The 22,299-nt window shown below is 42.6% G+C and overlaps 1 protein-coding gene across 2 annotated transcripts in view; it reads left to right on the forward strand.

The window, feature by feature from the left end:
- RELN (reelin) overlaps positions 1-22,299 on the forward strand; it is a 539,369-nt gene that overhangs the window by 397,886 nt on the left and 119,184 nt on the right. For both annotated transcript variants that reach the window (XM_051849694.3, XM_070071183.2), the window contains exons 21-27: positions 4,103-4,295; positions 5,056-5,168; positions 11,650-11,787; positions 12,630-12,816; positions 17,200-17,405; positions 19,175-19,346; positions 19,780-19,980. In XM_051849694.3, the coding sequence (XP_051705654.3) occupies positions 4,103-4,295; positions 5,056-5,168; positions 11,650-11,787; positions 12,630-12,816; positions 17,200-17,405; positions 19,175-19,346; positions 19,780-19,980 (1,210 nt within the window). The remainder of the gene's footprint in view (positions 1-4,102; positions 4,296-5,055; positions 5,169-11,649; positions 11,788-12,629; positions 12,817-17,199; positions 17,406-19,174; positions 19,347-19,779; positions 19,981-22,299) is intronic.

Raw genomic sequence — 22,299 nt, forward strand, 5'->3', positions numbered from 1 at the left:
GCCACTCAGCATCTTTTTTTCCCTTCTCCGTACATAGTATCATTGATCACTATTGGTCTTTGGAAGGACCTTGACTAAAAGGTCAAATATGATTCTCTGACTGTTGGAAAAGTACAAAGTCCATCACAGGATGCTTCTGTTAGGAGCAAGTGAGGTGCAGCATCTTCAGGCGGTACAGAGACAAATAAAATAAGATCCCTCACTATGGAAAACAAATCCTTGGCAATGCATAAGATAGAGAGAGAGAAGAAAAAGAGCTAGACTATGAAGTAGGTCTAGAACTGTGGAGATTCAAGGTACGTTATGATGCTATCCATTGACCAATGTCATTACAGAGTCTTCTCAGAGGTGGAAATGAAGAGGGGGAGAGAGGTAATCTCATTTCAGTGGAAAGAGTTGGGCTCTCTCCCTAATTAGACCTTGTAATTAGGTGCAAAACACTTTTTGTGTGCCTCTGGTAGTAGTACTTATTGCTGTTGTTGTGGAGAAGAGACAGAAAGCTTCCTTTGGCTGGCTAACTCCCCAGATACCTGCAGTGGCTGGAACTGGGCCATGACCAAAGCCAGGAGCTGGGAACTCAGTCCACAGAGGTGGCAGGGACCCAAGTACTTGAGCCATCACCTGCTACCTCCCAGAATGCACATTAGCAGGAAGCTGGAACCAAACTCAAACCCGGGAACCCTAATATGGGATGCTGGCACCTTAACTGTTAGGCCAAATGCCCTCCCCTGTTCTTTTATTTTTGAGACACTCATGCAAGTTAGCATGAATCATGTTAAGCCTCCTGATTCCTAATGCATTCTGTCTCCTGAAGTTCCCCCAAAATGCTGATGCAGGCTCTTCTTTTTTCTTCCTATGATTGTAACAGAGAAGAAGTTCAGCTTCGTTTTTGCCTTTATAAACATATCATGACTTAGATGAGCAGCAAAGAGAAGCAGTTTTCTAAATTAGTGGATCTCGGTCTATGAAATTCTCTGCCCCCAGAACTCCAGCTGAGCCTGAACATTCAGGAGGGAAGAAAAAACAGACCTAATATCCCTTGCTTTCAGCCACTTTTGAATAAATAAGACACAACTGAGTGAAGTTGTACTATGAATGGTCTAGTAGCATGGACATCTGTGCATTTCTTGTGTATCTTGCTTCAGATAAAGGCATCAGGCTAGACAGCACACAGCACTCTGAAGTGTGACAGGTGCATCTGTTAGAAATGCATTCAGCTTGAGGTCACAATAAAAATGAGGAAACACTGACCACGACATAAGGAAAAGTGAAGAGACCTATTTGTCATTTGTAACAGACTATCCTAGAATAGGCAGACCAGGGCTGGTGACCACTATAGCAAAGTTTTCTCTAGTTTTCCTGCCCATCCACCTGTGGGACCCATCATTCTCCCAAGGCGGTGGCCACACCTCTAGAGAAGAAGGAAGACAGTAAGGGCAGCAGGCAAATACATGGCAGCAACGCCATCAATCTCTTGCCAGAAGCTTTTAACAAAACCAAGTCAGTGGCTCCACCTAGCACCTTGCACTTACCTTTCTTTGGTAAGAACTCACTGGTGGACACAGGGCCACCCCTGGACCAATCGCTAGAAAGTGGTTGGCAGCAGGATCAGCCTGCCCACAAATGTGTGCTCATGCTAGGAGACACCAAAAACAGTCTGGGCTCCTTTTCTACCAGTTGATAGACACAAGTACCAAACAAGAATTCTGTCATCATTGTTTATCCTCTGCTGCTTATTTAACCTATTATTCTAAATTCTTATTGTTTTCTCATGGTGCCTTAGCACCTTTAAAATCTAGTATTGTGGGGTGCGCATTTGGTCTAGGAGTTACAATGTCCGTTAAGACATTCACATCCCACATCAGAATGCCCGGGTTCAATTTCTGGCCTCAGCTCCTGACTCCTCTTCCTGCTAATGCAGACCCTCGGAGGCAGCAGTGATGGCTCGAGTAGTTGGCTCTCTGACACTCACACAGGAGTCCTGGATTGTATTCCTGGCTCCCCGATCCCACCCCATCTTAGCCCATGCCATCCTAGGCATTTCATTTGAGGAGTAAATCAACAGATGGAATCTCTCTCTAGCTCTCTCTCTCTCACACACACACTCTCCCCTCTCTCTAATAAATAAATAAATAAGTAATTTTTTACAAATCTGCCATCAGAGCAGCTCACAGAGCATACCTTCCAAGTTTGGGTATTTCCTTCTGTTCTGTACAGAATTCTGGGAACACTAGATGACCTCAGAAGGGAGGAATTTATAAGAAGCTGACTGTGAACGTAATCTTAAGTTACATCAGAGATGTCGGAAGCAGGGAAATGCTATGGACGGCGTGGGCGGGAATGTTCTAATTGCCCTGTCACTTGCAGACTCCGGAGCTCACGTGCTACCAGTGTACTGTGGGGTTTCTCTCCAAAAACCCAGGACACGTGAGATGTTGGGTTTTTGAAGTTCTGTTTTGTTTTAGTTGGCAAATAATAACTGTCCATATTTAAGGGATACAAGATACTGTTGTGAGATATGTACAAGTGCCACTACGGTTGCTCACAGGACACGGCTGCCATCAGAGCAAACCATTTAAATGAAGCCTAGTTGGCTGCCTCTGATTACTTTCTTCAGAAAAGATGTTTGAGAGAGCAGTTCACCTTTGAAGCTGAAAGCAGAATGTACTTCTCGTGGGAAAAAGCTTGGAGTTTTCTGGAGTTTGTGCCTGTATGGCTTACTCCTATTTTTGCTCTTTGTTGTTTCCTATATTGCCAATATTGCCAAACACCTGTACTCTATAGCCTTGTATTTTTTGATCATATTCTATATACCTTAACCCTAGCAGCAGTTGTGTGCACCTGGCTCCTGACTTCAGATTAGCGCAGTGCGCCGGCTGCAGTGGGCTGGCCACGGCAGCCACTGGGGGGTGAACCAACGGCAAAAGGAAGACCTTTCTCTCTGTCTCTCTCTCTCACTGTCCACTCTGCCTGTCAAAAAAAAATAATAATAATAATTTTGTCTGCCTTCAGTTTACAGACTCATTTAAGACCTAGTAAAATGTGAATTGTACTCACTTTAAGCACAACCACTGCATTAAAACTGCACTATGATGGTTTCAGTATTGAATGCATGAGCCTTTGAAAAACAAGAAAATTTGTAATTTGCCAAATAACTCACCACCAAGCACAGCCACCACATTCTGATGAATTTCTTTTATACATAATGAATAATGTTCTCTGAGTTGACTAGCTCAGTTTACTGAAGTCTGGCTAGATCTCCTTTCTGGATGAAGTTATAATTAAGTTTAAATTTTGGATCTGGGGGATTTCTTCAGATCCAAAGTGGGAAGTGTTTAGGCTTAGTGAACTAGAAAACATTCTTTCTTTTAGCTGTGCCACTTCTCGTAAGCCTTCCATTTTCTGTAGGGGTGGACATGGAGATTGTCTACCATCAGGAGTCCTATAATATTTTTCATATTTTATAAAATGGCCTCTGAATTTAGAATGACTTCCTTACCAGAGTCCAAGAAGTGAGATGAATGAGTCAAATGGCTTGTACTCATGAGCAATACATGAGTGAGTATCTAATTTCAGACACATTGGACAACTGTGGGTACTTGCTTTTTATAAAGCTTGCTTCTTTAATAGGTGGCATTACATTGTATTTATGATGGACTGAAATCCATTCTAGAGCTTGGCAAGATTTAAATGGATGGGATGAGGGGCAGGCACCATGGCACAGCTGTTAAGTCAAGTGCCTGGTTAGAGTCTTGAGTGCTGTGCGTCTGATCCAGCTTCTTGCTAATGCACACCCTGGAAGCTAGCAGGTGAGAGCCCAAGTGCTTGGGTCCCCGCCACTCACATTGGAGACCTGGATGAAGTTCTTGGCTCCCAGTTTCTGCCTGATTCAGCCTCAGATAATGAGGATATTTGAAGAGGGAACCAGTGGATGGAAGGAATTTCTTTCCATCTCTCTCTCTGTGTGACTCAGCCTTTAACATAATTAAAAAAATAAGTGCAATGAACTATCTTGGTGTATCGTATGAAGTAAAGAGTTTTAGCTTTTCCCCAATCCATCACTTTTCTGTATTGTCTTCATAAGCACTTCTGTCTCTCTCAGTTTCACAGGAGATTCTAAACTTGCTTCAAGTATGCGCTATGTGGAGACACAGTCAATGCAGATAGGAGCATCCTACATGATTCAGTTCAGTCTGGTGATGGGATGTGGCCAGAAATACACTCCACACATGGACAACCAGGTGAAGCTGGAGTACTCAACCAACCACGGCCTCACCTGGCACCTAGTCCAAGAAGTAAGTGTATGTTCTCAAGCGTGAAACAGGGCATCTCTTCTTTTTCACCTGGAAGCAAAGAAATTATAGCTCTAAACGTTTAAGTCTGGATAAAAAGGAAGTGCGATTCGTGACCTTGAAGTAACAAAGTTAGCGACAGATTACAAGGATGCTCCATTCTTCCCTATCAGATCCTAAAGGGTATTTGGAACTGAATAGACAATGAGAGTAACTTCGAAACAGTGTATTCTCAGGCAGTGTTTTGGAGGCTATTTCCTGCATAAACATGTGTCTTCTCTCCCTATAGCATGCCTTTATTTGTTCCTTGTCTAAGTCTCTTTTCCTATAGGTAGACCATATTAAAAATATTGCGATCTTGTCTTTAGAAGCAAAAAAGAAACATATCGATCCATTTTCTTACAATAAAATTTACTTCTTTTACAAATACATATTGGCAATCTGGCATTGTGATAAATCACAGTGAATGCAATAATTTTGCCAAACACTAATGTTGCAACAAGCCTCCAAACCATGAGTCCTAATCCACTTCGTTTTGTGCATGTAAGAATTGGGAGACATTTCGTTTGTAATTATTTCTCAAATGTTTTAGCTTCATAGGAGGAAAATTACAGATTGCATTCATATCCCAAGTGGTTAAGATTGTGACATTAGATTTCTTAGACAATGGTGGGTGAGCAAGCAGGTTGCCCTGGGAGGAAATGTGTTTCATGTTTTGTTTTTGTGTTGTTTTCTTGTCTGTGTGTTTCTGCCTGCCTTGCAGGAATGCCTTCCGAGCATGCCAAGTTGTCAGGAGTTTACATCAGCAAGTATTTACCATGCCAGTGAGTTCACCCAGTGGCGGAGACTCATAGCACTTCTTCCGCAGAAGACCTGGTGAGAGATGTCTTTGCTTGTGGCTGCCCCTGTGACCTCACTGTTTCTCTCAGCAGGACTTGAGTATGAGCTCAGTGGAGAGTCAGCTACTTAGATGTTTTCATTGGCTAAGGACCCAGATAGTTCTTTTATGCTGAGGATATGTGAAAGATAGGAAAGTTTGATTTCCAAATCGTCCTAGATTCCTCTGGCTCAACTGTTCCTTTTTATGGGGCAACCCAACAAGCTGGTTCCTATAGGTATGACATACAACAGGGAATGATAGAGGCATCTAGAAATTCAGGTAGTTTGAATTGCCAGGTTGTTTTCTGGCTGTAAAACCCTACTTTTTAGGTCAAAAGCTTAGCATGCCCTTTTTCTCTGGCCACATTCTTATAGTCATGAGGAAAATCATCTCCCAAGAAGCAGAGGCCTCATTCATCTAGGAACAAACTTCAACATTTGATAATGGGAAAGAGGAAAGCATGATTTTTTGTGACTATTGCATTGTTTCATGTTAGCTTGGTCACTTGAAACAATGTAATATTTGCAAAAAAAATTTAAAGAAATAAATGTGCTCAGTGGACTTTGGATGAGTTCAGCCAAAGAAAAAGCCTCACACCAGAAATCAAAAAGCCTGAATTTTATTCATTGTATTTTTAATTTTCATTTATGTACATATTTGAGAGGCAGAATGAGGCAGAGAGAATTCCTGTCTGCTAGTTCAGTCTCCAAACGCCTGCAAAGGGCAGAGTTGGGCCCACATGAGTGACAGGGATGCAACTACATCAGCTACCACCTGCTGCCTCCCAGGGTCGGCACTGGCAGCAGGCTCAGATCTGGAGCTGTGGCCAGCCATCAGACCCGGGCTCTCTGGTATGGGAGAAAAGAGTCTTAACCAGCATCTTCACTAGGCCAAACACCCACCTCGCCCCCAAAGTTTAATACATACAGAAAGAGGAAGAATTACTGTGCCAGTGTTTATTAGCTGCTTCGTCTAAACCATTCACAACTTCTTTAAGGTCAGTTCCTTATGAGGATCATAAAATGGATCAATGAGATGATCCCAAATGCTACTCATGGTGTTGGGAGTCTAGGATTCTGTGATTTGCGCAAAATCAAAACCATAAAAAAAAGGTACTATGTTTATCTGGGGTATCTGCCCCCCATAGTCTTTTTGTGAAAAGAAACTGGCTAAATAAACCCTTTGACAATTATTTTTCAAAAGGTGAGTCTCTACCAAAAACAACTGATGAGATAAAAACCTAGAATTACTTTTCCACCTTTGGTTGAAGGGAGAATTACTGCATTATGAAAGAATGGCTCCTTGATTATTTTTGCGGATACATCATTATATCAGATGGAATAAAATGCTTGAAATTTGATTTCCACAGATTTTTTTGTATCCAACTGTGTGCAATTTCCTAGATACACTATTAATGCTTTGTGTCCCAAGTTGCTGCTTTCTCTAACATTCTTCTCTTGTGTGTCTACTGCTGGGAATATAATCAAGACTTTTATTTAATTTCAATGCCATTCCAAGCATATATATCAAGTTTATGCAGTGACAATCAAATAATTGAAATACTGGTCATACTGGGTGCCAGCCTACTGAGGGTTTTTTGTTTTAATTTTGCCATGGAGTAAATCTCCCTCATTCTATTAAAAAAAGTAATTGATTTTCACTCATTCACATGTAAAGTACAGTTTCAGAATTGACAGTGTGTTTTAGAGATTCCATTCCTATGGACATAATGAGCTTCTATTCTTAGTTAAGGTAGGATAGGCAATATTTTAAAAGTATTGTTCCTATCAGAAAAACCTTCACAAGTGGCCTGTGCACCCACATTTATGTTGCATAAGTATTTCTTAGCTCAAATGATAGCACCACCCAGTTGAAAATTGTAGTACAGTCAGGAAAGGTTAATCTCATTGTTGTTAATTGGACCCTTTAGAAAATATATTGGCCCTTAAACTCATGAGTTCCAAACAGCACCTACCACGTAGAAGGTATTGTTACTCAGTGTTGGGAAATTAAATAGAATTTTAATTCAGTGTGCCCCAATGAACCAAGGAGATATCTTATTCTTAGGTATCTCTTTTAAAAGCAAAGAAAAAAAAGCCCTATTGGTTATTCTATTGACTATTTGCCTCTCAGTAGAGGTAGTAAATAATTTAATACTGCTTTTCCAAACTATCTTTAAGGCCCTTGAATAAGAAAGTGAAAAAAAAATTTTAGACAGACAGGCCAAGGGATATTTTATTTTAGTATTCCTTCTGACTAATATACTACACATTATTGCTATATTTCTAACAAAAAATGCTTAGTAGGTTGTTATCGTTGTTTTTTATACATAGTGCTTAACAGTTCTGCTGTAAAGTTAAACTGTATTTACTCTCCCTGGCCTACTTGATAACATTATTTATTATATCCAGTTGCGACTTTTTTTTTTTTTTTTTTTTTTTTTTTTTTTTTTTTTGATAGGCAGAGTGGACAGTGAGAGAGAGAGACAGAGAGAGAAAGGTCTTCCTTTGCCGTTGGTTCACCCTCCAATGGCCGCCGCTGCAGCCGGCGCATCGCGCTGATCCGATGGCAGGAGCCAGGATCCAGGTGCTTTTTCCTGGTCTCCCATGGGGTGCAGGGCCCAAGCACCTGGGCCATCCTCCACTGCACTCCCTGGCCATAGCAGAGAGCTGGCCTGGAAGAGGGGCAACCGGGACAGAATCCGGCGCCCCGACCGGGACTAGAACCCGGTGTGCCGGCGCCGCAAGGTGGAGGATTAGCCTATTGAGCCACGGCGCCGGCTCTCCAGTTGCGACTTCTGCAAGAAGCATGTTTTTCCCAAGCATTAAGCAAAGAGACTATAGATTAGTTTGAAGCAGTATTCCTTTTGACCAAATCTTTGGGGTGCTGTTTGGATTCAAACATATACAACTCTAAATTGAATGTATGAAAGCAATATAGTGCCTTCACTATCAAAGTTCTATTAACTTTGGAAGAGATACTATCAGCTCAACTTAGAGTGGAAATTTCAAATATATACTACCTGCTCAAAGAAATTATATTGTATATGAACTGAACATTTGTTACCCAATGAAAATTAATTCATTTTTATGAGAGACATTTACATAAGAACAGGGCCTAATGAGACCAAAACAGCTGTCAGTCGCTGACTGCATAAACAAATCAACACCTAATGACTGAATGAGTTTCAGAATAATTGGGCAAATGTAATTGGAGGAACTCTGAAGGTGGAAAATACAATTTCCTCAGCCTTCATTTACCTTAATTCCTCAGGTTACCCGACTATCAAGAGATGAGTCAATACCATTTTACTTCAGTCTTGAAGTTGACATGGGGAAAGAAATCAAATAAAGAAAAGACTTCCGTTTTGTTGCTCCGGAGAATCTGTAGAGTTTGGATTTCCAATGCAAGTCAACTTCTTTTCATGACCTATGCAGCAGCAGTCCTGCTTTCTTTTTTTTTTATTATTTTTAAGAGTTGCTTATTTTATTTGAAATCAGAGTTACACAGAGAGAGAAAGAGAGGCAGAGAGAGAGGAAGAGAAAGAAGTCTTCTGTCTGCTGGTTCACTCCCAGTTGGCCGCAATGGCCAGAGCTGTGCCGATCCGAAGCCGGGAGCCAGGAGCTTCCTCTGGGTCTCCCATGCGGGTGCAGGGCCCAAGCACTTGGGCCATCCTCCACTGCCTTCCCAGGCCATAGCAGAGAGCTGGATTCGAAGTGGAGCAGCCGGGACTTGAACCGGCAGCCAAAAGAGATGCCAGCACTACAGGCAGCGGCTTTACTTGCTATGCCACAGCGCTGGCCCCAGCAGTTCTGCTTTCAATACAACAAGTTCAAGGTTGTCTTCCTAAGCGGACTTAGCTTTAAGAGAGGGAGAGAATTACAGGTTAAATAGTGGCATTGAGGCCAATGCCTAACAAGGGTATAGCTGCACATCAGTGGGATCACACCTTGTCTTCTCACCTGGGCTACCTGCAGATGGCTCCCACTAGTAATTTTTTTTCCTTCCTTGAAACAAAGTCCATCTTCCACCTGCTTTTCCTGCCTGTTCTCAGAGTGAGCATCAGCCCCTCAAACTGTGGGTTGTACTCAAAGGGAATCATCCACTTGGAACTTTTTATCCAAGGAAAGTATCCTTTTCAAGAATTCATAAGCCTCAGGTAAGGCAGAATTTACTTAGAGAAGAATTTAGACTGTGTCTACCTGTGACTGTTACAAGCATAAATAAAATGGGAAGTCTAGGGTAGGCTTCTGAACCTCCCCCACCCCATCCCATTTTATATATGAAGCAACAAAGCCTCACAATAATGTATGCCCTGGTTTTGTGTAGGCATGTAACTATAAAGAAAAGCTGTCACCTTGCTCAGTGACCGCCAGCACAATCATTATACTTGAGAGCTGGAAGGGATCTTAGAACTCAGCTTGCCCAGTCCCCTTTATTTGAGAGCTGAGGAACTGGACACCCCTTCAGGTTTACTTTCCTCACTAAAGGTCAGGCAGCTAATAAATTCCAGAGCCAAAGTCCTTGTCCCCACATCCTAGCACATTCTTTACAACCTACAGAAGACAGAAACAGGAGGTCCTCTCCTGGCCTGTGCACCCACTCCTTGACTCAGTTTTCTAAGCAAACTTTTTTGAGTACCTGTTTTATATTTTATTCTGTTCCTGTGAAAACTTTTGAAACAAAAGATGGCCCCGTGGGGCTGGCATTGTGGCGTAGCTGGTTGAGCTGCCACCTGTGGCACCAGCATCCTGTGTGGGCACCGGTTCAGGTCACAGCTGCTTCATCTTCAATTCAGCTCCCTGCTAATGCACTTGGGAAAGCAACAGAAGATGACCAAGTACCCAGGCCCCTGACACTCACGTGCGAGATCCATAAGAAGCCCCTGGCTCCTGGCTTCCACCTGGCCTAGCCCTGGCCATTGTAGCCATTTGGGGAGTGAACCAGCAGATGAAAGATATTTCTTTCTCTCTCCACCCCCCCCCCCGCACCCTCTCCCTCTCTGTTAACTCTACCTCTCAAATAAAATCACTAAATCTTTAAAAAAGAAACTCATCATAAGTAAACAACTCAGTTTAAAGGGGAAAAAAAGCCCTTTCTCGGAGAAAGGGCTGTGTCCCTGAAGTTAACCCAAATTGTGACCAGTCCTAACAGAGTCAGCTGCCTTTTTCATGATGGTGCCGGTACACAAAATCTAGTTCGTCTAAGCAGAGCTCTAAGCAGCAAGACAACATACTCCCTTTCACAGTAGGATTTTTTTAAAGCCATTTCTTCATAGGACATTGAAAAGTGTTATGGCCATTTCATTACACTGTAAACCTATTACCATAGAGATGATGGTGCACCTGTCCTGCTGTATGTCCCATGACAGGCTCTGACATGCAGCAAGCCTGTGTCTGCTGGGTACACCTCAGTGAACCCTGGAATTACCCTGCTAGGAATGAAAATGCAACTCATTAGCTACAGATCATTGGTAAAATAAACAATAAAGGCTTAGGCTGGATTGTAACAGTCTGTTATGTACTTAGGGAGTACTTAATATGCAGGTAATTGATGCAGTAGGCTTTAATGGATCACTCAGAGCCCTTAAGATCAAGTGTATCTGTAAATTGTGTGCTTGGGGAAGACAGAGCATAGTCGATTCTTCTACAAATTCTTATTTGTTCTGTTTTGCACTTGGATCGAAAAGAACTCCTCACAGATCTCGGAAAACTCCCCCAGGTGAAGAATGTGCTGTAATTTTGAAGGAATAGTTTCAAGTAGGCAGTGGCTGGGAGCCTCCTGACGTTGCTCCCGCAGCATCCCCTTCTCTGGACTTCTGGTCTGGTTTCAATGGATACAGTTCCAAGTGTTTCTCCCTGAGTAATGGACTGTTTCATTCATAATCTCCACTTAAGATAAGCTTCCGAATGAAACTCAAGCAAGCTAGAATTTCAAAAACAAGCAGAATTTAGCAGCCAGCTGTTCTTATGTATAATAGAGAATAGTGGAGTCTCTCCTCTCAACCCCAAAACAATATCCCCCCCCAAAAATTTTTGTTTTACAGGAAGAGCTAACTGAAGGTCTTCCCGTAACTACTGATGTGTTTATTGTAAGAAATTGTATCACTACAAGTTAAACATCTTACATTTCCATCTGTTTAATAGTCTTATTTTTAAAATAATCTTCCTCAGTGATTTTCTTTTTCTAGCATGAAATCTATGTGCAACAAAAAAAGATGTTTTCCTTTTCTTTCAGATGTCTCCAGTGAATTCAGATTGAAGCATATCTAATATGGGCAGATTTCTTTTTAAATTTTAAGTTTCTTTCATGATAAAATTGTTGCATTGCACAGTTCTTGAGTGGGATATAAAGAGAAAGTTTTGGACTGCTACATACAAGTTCTAGAAAGTTAATCATCTGAAAGACTTTGAACTCTGACATGCTTTATCTACACCATCACATGGCCATTGAAACAGTTTTATAACCCGTTTGCAGGTCCAGTGCCACTCGCTTCCGTTGGAGTCAGAGCTACTACACAGCCCAAGATGAGTGGGCTTTGGACGACATTTACATTGGGCAGCAGTGCCCCAACATGTGCAGTGGACATGGCTCCTGTGACCACGGCATGTGCAGGTATACTCACCAGGGAGTAGGACTGACCCTCCTGCCATTTAGGATGAGTGTCTATATGGAAACCATAGCAACCGTCCTTGGAGTTGTAGGGATGGAGAAGCAAACAGTGAAATAGCCAAAGAAAGCCATCCTCCTTCCTGCTCTGCTTTTTGACATGTAAAGGATGGTGTTGCTTTAACATGAGTATGAAGCCATGTATTATTCTAAACAGCAAAATCTAACCTCAGGATGAGGTCTCCTGGATTTCATTTCAGAGTTTGTGAGAGAAGCCTGCCAGTGTTTACCTTTGCTTCCCTGAAGCACAAGTCAAACTCTGCTGCATGCTGTCCTGCACCAAAGCACCACAAGTTCAAGGTTGCACACCTGGGGAATGGTGAAACCATTAATGAGGATGGGAAGGGAACCCATTTGAATATTCAAAGACTCTAGAATATGTAATTTAACCAGGAAGAAAAGAAAGAGGAGCTACAAAACATGGCCAGAGTTACATGTTGGTTGAGCAGACAATGTTTAGCTATGCCTTTATAAGGCTATAGGAGAATCCCACCATCTTTCACCTGCCACACACACGTAAGCACACATATCCATGCTCTCCCTCTATACTCCTTGATATCTAGTTCTACTGTTACAGCATTATTTCTCTCTAAGAAAGGATGTCCATTTGGGGCGAGGGTGCAAAACTGTTGCTATTGCACAGAGATTGATGCTTTGGTAAAAAAAAAAAAATGCTTGTGGCTAATAAGACCTGAACGAAGGTGGGATGTGCAAACTGTTTTCAGTCAGGCGGCCATGGCATTGCAAATGATCCCACAACTTGTTTCCCTGGTCCCACTGTCTCATAGGTGTGACCCGGGATACAGCGGCACTGAGTGCCACCCAGAAGCTGCACTGCCTTCCACAGTTATGTCAGATTTCGAGAACCAGAACGGCTGGGAGTCTGACTGGCAAGAAGTCATTGGGGGAGAAATTGTCAGACCTGAACAAGGGTGTGGAGTCATCTCCTCTGGATCATCTCTGTACTTCAGCAAGGTGTGACCGGGACCCAGGGCGGAGGCTCATTTCATTTGTAGTTGGTTCTCGGGGCTGTCAGAGCTCCCAGGGTACAAATAAGAAAGTCGTTTTATTGTCCTCACATTCCCAGCTTTTTTTTTTTTTTTTTTGGACAGGCAGAGTGGACAGTGAGAGAGAGAGACAGAGAGAAAGGTCTTCCTTTTTCCGTTGGTTCACCCTCCAATGGCCACTGTGGCCGGCGCACCGCACTGATCTGAAGGCAGGAGCCAGGTGCCTCTCCTGGTCTCCCATGCGGGTGCAGGGCCCAAGAACTTGGGCCATCCTCCACTGCACTCCCGGGCCACAGCAGAGAGCTGGCTTGGAAGAGGGGCAACCGGGACAGAATCCGGCGCCCCAACCGGAACTAGAACCCGGTGTGCCAGCGCCGCAGGTGGAGGATTAGTCTATTGAGCCATGGCGCTGGCCACATTCCCAGCTTTTGATTGGGCTTTTTCCAATCTCTGTGCCCCAAGTTACATCTGGGACACTCTTGTCATTTTCTGATTGTTTTTTGGATTCTATGACTGCAGAGTGGGCCACTTGGACCTTATTTAAATCCTACTGCTTTCCTCTCCTGCAGTGTAGCCAGCCTTGTCTTGAGGGACTTTGGGTGGTGAAGGCTCTTGGTCTCTGCCCACTCCAAGCTGATTGACACTTATTGTGTCAATCACTTAACCTCCTAGTGCCTTCTCTTCCTCAATCTAAAAGTGGAGCTAATGAGAGTGTCTACCTCTTTGAGAGATGTATGTAGATTAAGTGAATTAGTATCTGCCAATCATGTGCAGCCTTCTCCAACATAGAGAAAGCACTTTCTTCAGTCTGTCCATCCATTAATCTCAGCAATGTCATTGGAGGAGGGAAGACCAATGGTGGGGCTGGGGAATGCAGAGCTTTTCATGGTAAACCGACTTCTTGGGTCCTGTTCTGGCTCAGTTTGGTGGCTGCTGGTGGCATCTGAAGATACAAATCTCTCCTGCATCAAATTAGGCATGCAGATTGACAGAGACAGTCAATGTGGCAACACCCCCATCCATGTCACTCGGTGAGGGTTGAGAGCAGGGGAACCACCCCCAACTCCTCCCATGCTACAGTCTCAGCAGAACATAGTTTTCCTTTGCCCTCCAACTCATCTCCTTCTACAGTCTTCAAAGGGACTGGACAGGGAGCAGGTCCAATCTGCAAATCAAGCAACACAGCTAACCCTAAATGTTGGCAGATCCCTAGAGTGTGAGGTGTTTGCTGCTACTTCTTTCCAACAGAGACTACAACCATTCATTCTGGGACAATTGGAATGTCCCACTTTATATCACGACAGGCGTGCATGATATAATAGAGGGCTGATATGTTGCAGACACTGTTTGGGCAGAAATCCAAGAGAAGCTAATATATGTAACTACAAAAATAGGTACAGGTTTTTGTTTTGACGACGCAGGTGCGCAACAGAGAATCAGCAAGCAAACCAAATAGAGAATGACAGAAGTCAGGAGATGATTCCATTTGGCAATATTTTCTGCCCATTGACATTGAAGTCCCCCCCGCCAAGAATTGCTGTGAGAAATAACAACCAGCAAATGACCAACAGACATTGTGTAGATACGGATATATACTGTAGAATTCTACCAAAGTGGGGAAGTTATTCTTCCTCTGAGCCTTAATTTTGGAAGAAGATTTTGAGTCTTTCACTAATAAGTACTCAAATACCCCTAGTAAACATGTGTATTCTCACACATGTTTTAAACATATCAAGGGTGTGGGGTTACATCTCAGTACTTCCTTCACTTACTGCCAAGTAGTCCCTGCAGCCAGACCACCTGTGTTTTCATATGGGCTCCCAAACTCATTAATTGATTCAACTTGAAAAGTTAGAAGGTCTCTCTCCACCTAATTTCCTGAGCTGTGAAGTGAAGTGGGATGCTTTATGGAATCGTGAGTTAATAAAAATAGCATTGGGCACATAGAAAGATCTCATATCTTATGAAAGTGAATTCCAAATTAGTATTAGTGAATATTTTTACCTATAAGCAGGAACTTCAGAAAGTTCGTGGAAAATCAGAAAAGCTAAATTTGTTTTTGATACAAAAGAGCTGAAATCTGTATATAGGTTTTCAGTCTGAATTTTTCATAAACTGTGTGAAGACCCTTTATATATCTTGCCACTAACTTAAAAATCATCATTTTAAAAGTAAAATTATTCTCTCCCCTTCCTAATCCAGCTTTCTCCCTAAATTTTTGTCAGAATAACTCAGGGTCATTTTTTTAATTTTTCTCTCTTATATCATTCAAATCTATTTGCAACTCTAAGTGGAAGAAACTGTCTTAAGCAAAGAGGGGGGGCTGGCAGCAGTTCAATAGAATGATCATTCCAGCCAGCTAATTGTGATCAGCGCCTTTCTACAGTTCTGCCCACTTACAGCTGATCTTTTGGCTCGTTTTCCCCAGGCTGGGTTTCTCATGGAACTTTGCAGGATTGGCATAACCTTGCCCAATTCTGTAATTTTGCTTCTAAAAACATCCTCCCCATTATGATCCTGAGGCATGAAAATACTCAACTCTCCAAAGTCTGTTCTCCCAGTATTTCAAATCAACACCGAGAGAAAGGAAAAGTGAAAAGTATCTGTTGCTGGCAAGATTGCCTCAGATCTGTACTTACAGTGGAGAGTTCCCCAGAAATATTTTCAGTTCTCATTGTGCTCACATCCTTGTTTTTCTGGAATTTGATTAATTGGCTTCAGGTCTATGAGGAGCTGTATCCTCTTATTTAGCCCTGAATAGTTCCCCCTCTGAGAGCTGAAACCTTTTCTTTTTAAAAATTTATTTATTTATTTACTTATTTATTTATTTGAAAGGCAGAGTGACAGAGAAAGAGACAGAAACAGAGAGTGAGAGAGAGCCACCCATAGGTTCATTCCCCATATGCCCACAACAGCTGGGCCTGGCCTCAGCCGAAGTCAGGGGCCAACAACTCCATCCAGGTCTCCTAAGTTGTTGGCAGGGAACCAAGAACTCGAGCCATCACCTGTTGCTCTCAGGATGCACCCGAGCAGGCAGCTGGATGGGAAGTGAAGAGTAGCCGGGACTCACGTCAGGCACTCCCGTACGGGACGCAGGCATCGCATGCAGCAGCTTAACCCACTTCACCCCAGCACGCACTCCTGATGCACTTTCTTAATTAGCTTAGTGGATTAGAATAGCATTCAAATTATAAGTGTGAAGAGTCTTTTCCTCTCTACTGTCTCAGTTTCTCTTTTCAACTTTATTTTTCTTTGAGATACAGATAGACAGCTCCTGTCTGCTGGTTCACTCCCTAAATGCCTACAATGGCCAGAGCTGAGAACCAGGAACTCAACTGCATGTCTCCCACAGGGGTAGCAGGAACCCCAGTACTCAAGCCATCACTGCTGTCTCCGTGGTCTGCACTGACAGAAAGCTGAAGCTGGGAATGAAACCCAGGCATCCTAAACTTTTAATTGAACTTATTGCAGACTAGGACCAGTTCAGAAAAATCCTTGGATTAGCTTTGGCAGGCCCTGTTTCAGGGAGACTCCCAAACCTTCCTTCAATCCCACTAGCATGAAACCATCTACAGTCTGAACAATGGAAGGAGTTCCTGGATTTGAGGGAAATTTTCACACTTTTAAGAACAGTCCATGGTTGTAAAAATTGATATACATGGTTCTTCCCAACCTTTGGATTAGAAAGAGACCAAGAGCCCAAGAAACTTGAAGACTTGCATACTCTTTCTCTGTTTCAAGAAGTTTCTGTCTTGGCCGTCTCACTTTGATTCTCGCAGGAGGGAAGAGTCAGGGCCTGTGTCTGGGATGATTGCTCAGGAGGGCACGCTGTCTTCCAGGCAACATGGTACTCCATCTCTCTCATTGTCATAGCAACCTAAGAGGAGGGTATTATTATCCTCATTGTACCTTTGAGAAAATGCAAGTTGCCATTTGACTAATAGGCTGCCATTCAAACCCAGCTCCCACTGATTTCAAAATATGTGGTCTTTCTTCTGTGTTACCCTGCCTGGAGTAGAATTACCAAGCACGGATTGAGAGGGCTTTAATTAAAACTAATCTGGCTTTTTTTTTAACTTTGAAGTACTGTTTGGTGTAATTAGCAGTTCCCAAGGATCTCATAACTGAGTCTAGGAATCATTGAGGGACATATTAAGCAAATGTTCCTATAACCAGAGCAGAGACAACCCAGTGGCTTAACTTGTGCCTCTCAGTGAATGATAAAGAGGGGCAACGCCGGTTCACCAGAGCCTGGGGTGCATGTGTGAATTTGAAACTGCAACAGCAGAATGCCAGTGAACTCCCACATGACTGGATCTGTGATTTTTTTTTGTTTCTATCCTGTGGAAAGGCTGGGAAAAGACAGTTGGTGAGCTGGGACTTGGATACCTCCTGGGTGGACTTCGTTCAGTTCTACATCCAGATAGGCGGGGAGAGCGCTGCCTGCAACCAGCCGGACAGCCGAGAAGAGGGTGTCCTCCTGCAGTACAGCAACAACGGCGGCATCCAGTGGCACCTGCTGGCCGAGATGTACTTCTCCGACTTCAGCAAGCCCAGGTAGCCACCCACCCAGGGAAGGTCCCCTTGTTGATGTGTTCACTGTCCAAGAACAGACAGACCCATCCATACTGAACCTGAGGGACAGCCTGGTGTGTAAAGATTTCATTTCATTTAAGTGACAGGAAAGTGTTTGTATTCATGTTTGAACTTTTCAGCATTTTGAAAAAGGATTTATGGCTACAGGAAAGGTCAGATGTCCAGCCAGTGTTCATGCAAAGAAACCACAATACAAACACATTCCAGGCACAGTGTTCTGTTCCACTCATGTCCACATGCACACAAAAAATGCTCACTTGTTAGAGCTCATGGCAAGATTTTCACATGGATATACCCAGGGCTCATCCTAAAAGTGTTTAAATGAGCCTGTGGAGTTTAGGTTTTCTAAAGTGTTTTACTGGCCCAGCCCTGTCTCTTCTGTTGATGGCTGGGAAATATGTTATAAAATGTGTTAGGCAGTGACTGTTGAAGAGTTTGGGAAAATGAGTCGTGTATTAAGTAGTATGTGGACCGTTCATGCATTTATATGTATTTCAATCCAGGTCTTTTGTGATAACACAGTATTTTGTTTATACTCATAATGCATTTACTAAGTATCATTAAAATCTACTCTAAGATATCACTTTTAAAGTATCACTTTTTATATTCTTTGCACTTTCACTTTCACACAAAAAATGCAATTTTTATATGCTAACTCCCAGCCATTGTTGAGCTTTAATATATTAATATGTGTTGTTTTGCATATTACAACTGCACTTTCGTATTGAAAAATTACTACTGACAAATACATAAATCCAATTATTACTTATTAAATATATTTAAACATACCACTTAAAATATACCTATTTTTTAGATTTAAGGTTCATAAGTTTATATGAAAGAATAATTTTGGTGATATTTCCTGTGAAGGTTATGACCATTGTGATGTTCTACTATGCGAATTAACGTTAAAACTACTACTCAAACGATACTTTATACTTTGTGTATCTGTGTGGATGCAAACTGTTGAAATCTTTACTTAGTGTATACTAAGTTGATCTTCTGTATATAAAGATAATTAAAAATGAATCTCAATGAAGAATGGGATGGGAGAGGGAGTAAGAGATGGGATGGTTGCGGGTGGGAGGGAGGTTATGGGGGGAAAAGCCGCTATAATCTAAAAGTTGTACTTTTGAAATTTATATTTATTAAATAAAAGTTTAAAAAAACTATAGAGCAAATAAAACACTTTTTAGAATTAAAAAAAAGAGATACACTTCAACAAATTAAACTCAGTGGAAATATTTTCCCTCTTTTCCAAAAGATACAATTCCAAATGAAATAAACATGACCCCAACTTATACTCACGATGTTAAACTCTTGTCTGATCTGTGCAAACTTACTTTTCAAAACTATCAAGGGATCAAAGAAACCTTAACATTCTAATGTCATCTTAATTTTCATGTTATTTAATAGAGAGACAGAAAAAGTTCCCACCTGCTGGTTCACTTCCCAAATGCCAGCAGTGGCCAGGAGCCCAAGGAACTCAATCCAGGTCTCCCGGTTGCAGGAACCCAATTGCTAAGCCATCACCACTGCCTCCCAGGGGCTGCACTAGCAGGAAGCTGGAGTCAGAAGCTGGAAACCAGCAGCAAACCCAGGCCCTCGTTTGTGGGATGCAGGCATTTTAACCACTAGGGCAAATGCCTGCTCCCCCTTATGATGGCAGCAGCTGCCGAGGAAGGCGTGGCTTTACCGTTCCCAACTGGAAGTGATGTGCTTGCATGCAGGTTTGTCTATCTGGAGCTGCCAGCTGCCGCGAAGACCCCTTGCACCAGGTTCCGCTGGTGGCAGCCGGTTTTCTCAGGGGAGGACTACGACCAGTGGGCCATCGATGACATCATCATTCTGTCTGAGAAGCAGAAGCAGGTCATCCCCGTGGTCAACCCCACGTTACCCCAGGTATTGTTCACGTGTCTGAACTCAAGAATTCAGAGCATTCTGAAAGTGGATGAGATAAACAGCTCCTCCCATCCGTATGTGTTTAGTGCTTGATGCTGAACGTGTCCTCTGAGTTCAATACGTGCACATTATTTCTGTAAACTCTCTGAGGCTACCAGTTCAGGGAGTATTTAGATGGAAAAAGACTATGCAGTCTGGCCAAGTCATCAAGCAAAGTTGTCAGTGTGTTTATGAAATGATTACATACACAGTGGCAAAGTATTTCACTTGTTAAAACATCAAGAGAGACAGTTGATGGCAGTTTTTTAAAAATGTTAAGAAATCCTAGAAATGCAAATGGTACATGACCCAGCATGTTCTGAACTGAAAATTCCTTTCTTGTTTCCAAAGCTCTCAAATTGCCTTCCTGTGTTGCTTGTCTTGCCTCTATTAGAACTTCTATGAGAAGCCAGCTTTTGATTACCCTATGAATCAGATGAGTGTGTGGTTGATGTTGGCCAATGAAGGGATGGTCAGGAATGAGACGTTCTGTGCCGCCACGCCGTCAGCCATGGTGTTTGGCAAATCAGATGGAGATCGGTTTGCAGTAACTCGAGACCTGACCCTGAAACCTGGATATGTGCTGCAGTTCAAGGTATTTATGCACAAACCTCTCCCCAGGGCAGAGTAAGGAGCCTGACCTCTTCCAGATCCACAAGTGAAACTCACAAATGTTTCACGTTGTACGAAAGAAGGGACTCACTTGAATGAGGGTTTGATGATCTTGCAAGGGCCAAGCTTTTCAGCTCTGCTGGTAAGGAGCACAGCTTACCAGTTTTTAAGGTGAACAAAGGGTTGGCAGTCTTGGGACAGCAGAGCTTGTGGGCTGTACCCTTGGGGAGCACGGTTCATCCATTTTTAAGGAATCCCAGAAGTCGTGGCTGTGCATTGATGAGGCTCTACCAGAATTAAAGATAAAATATTGACTTTGGAGGACTTCAGTCTGGTTAGGACTCAGTGAGCCCCAGGCTTCTGAATCGTGATGACAAGTTCTCTTCTGTCTCTTAGTGGTTTTTAGACATGGGACGTTTTGCTTTCGCTGTAGGATTCTCAAGCAGTTTCTCTTGCTTTCAGTCAATGTTTACTCCAGTTGTCATCATTCTCTTAAAAAGGTTGATGTTTTTAGCCCCGTGATAACATCTCCACATGAAGTGAGTGTTTACTTTGACCAGTGCTTCTTTCAGATCCCTAATCAAAATTTTATTGTGTTTATAAGAAAATCCCATTGGTGAATTCTGGGGTCAAAGGTAATGCAATTTTAATGAGCCAGCACAACTACATGGTCCCTACATTTATGCCAGGATGCCGATGGTAAGTAGTTTACAAGTGCAGCTATTGAGGAGATGAGACGTTTATAAGCAGCTCTTTAAATATGATTCCCACAGGTCTGTCAACAAGCAAATTACCATAAATATCATGATTAGTGACACATCATCCTTCCTTGTTTAGATTTTGATGTTAAATTACAATGAAAGGCAATCAGTAACTGGTATAAATCTATGTTCATTTATTAATACCACCTAAAATGCTAACAAAACGTTGATAGCGAACACATTTCCAGAATACTATGCAGGTTCTCATCAGCCTTATTTTCTATTTAATTATTCACAAAATAATGGCAGGGTAGGTGTAAAAAACTACAAAGTGGTATCTAAATAAATGCAATGTAGACAGAGCAAATTGTTAAACATTCCAAGTACTTGAACAACCAGCAAGGATGCATAATGCTTAAGAAAAATCCTAATTCTCATAGCACACCAGCAGAAGTCTATTAATTTGGGGCTATTCATTAATAATAGGTATAGAACATGGGTCACTCGTGGGCTTATGATGAATGTATGTGTAAAACCTGTGAAAAGGGTTTTTTGCTGCCATTTTGACAAAAATGCAGGACTGGTGCATTTTCTGTGACTGCTTGCTATATGATAAATTTGAGGTGGTTGGAATGTAGAAATGAAAAATACAGCCCTGGTCCCCGAAGGAACTCAGAAACTAGTGACTGAGTCAGGAAAGTGAACAATTGCAGTACAGTCACAGGAGCGCTATGGTAGAAGTAGCCTCTAGGTGCCTCAGGAGTGCCTTATGTAGTTCCTGACATATGCATGGGTGAGTGGATGGATGGATGGATGGATGGATGGGTTGAAAACGGAAACTTCTAGAAATACAGAGATGTAGCCAACTGAAGAGTGGAGGGAAAGAAACTCCAGTCAGAGGGAACAAGATGAGAAAATGGATAAAAAATAAATGAAAGTACAAATGAGAATGACAAATTTGAGAACTTTTAAAAAATTTTTTCTGTGTTTATTTGACCAACAGATAGGTACACAGAGAGCTTCTATCCTCTGGTTCACTCCCCCAAATGCCCACAATGGCCCCAGCTGGGCTATAGGTAAAAGCCAAGAGCTAGGAACTCAATCCTAGTCTCTCACATAGGTGGAGGGATCCAACTCTGTGAACCATCACCTATTGCCTCCCAGGGTGAACATCAGCAAGATTCTAGAATCACAACAGAGCCAGGACCTGGCACTTGATATGGGATGTGGGCATCCCCAATAGCATCCTAACTTACGTCCAAATTGCCTTAACATTTGGAAACTTTGAGGAGTATGGAGTATGTGCAGCAAGGAGAGATTTGTGTTTGACCTTTTTGACATTATACTCTGCACCAAGTCATTTGGACATTATCTCAAGATTATATGAGTCATGGAAGATTTTTTGATCCATTGAGTGTCAGAATCAGACCCATGTTTTAGAAGGATCATCCTGGCTGGCGCCACAGCTCATTAGGCTAATCCTCTGCCTGTGGCGCTGGCACCCCGGGTTCTATTCCTGGTTGGGGCACCGGATTCTGTCACGGTTGCCCCTCTTCCAGTCCAGCTCTCTGCTCTGGCCCAGGAGTGTAGTGGAGGATGGC

The sequence above is a fragment of the Oryctolagus cuniculus genome, chromosome 3, assembly GCF_051225735.1.
Source record: "Oryctolagus cuniculus isolate XC-2025 breed Fujian yellow rabbit chromosome 3, ASM5122573v1, whole genome shotgun sequence".
Lineage (NCBI taxonomy): Eukaryota > Metazoa > Chordata > Mammalia > Lagomorpha > Leporidae > Oryctolagus > Oryctolagus cuniculus.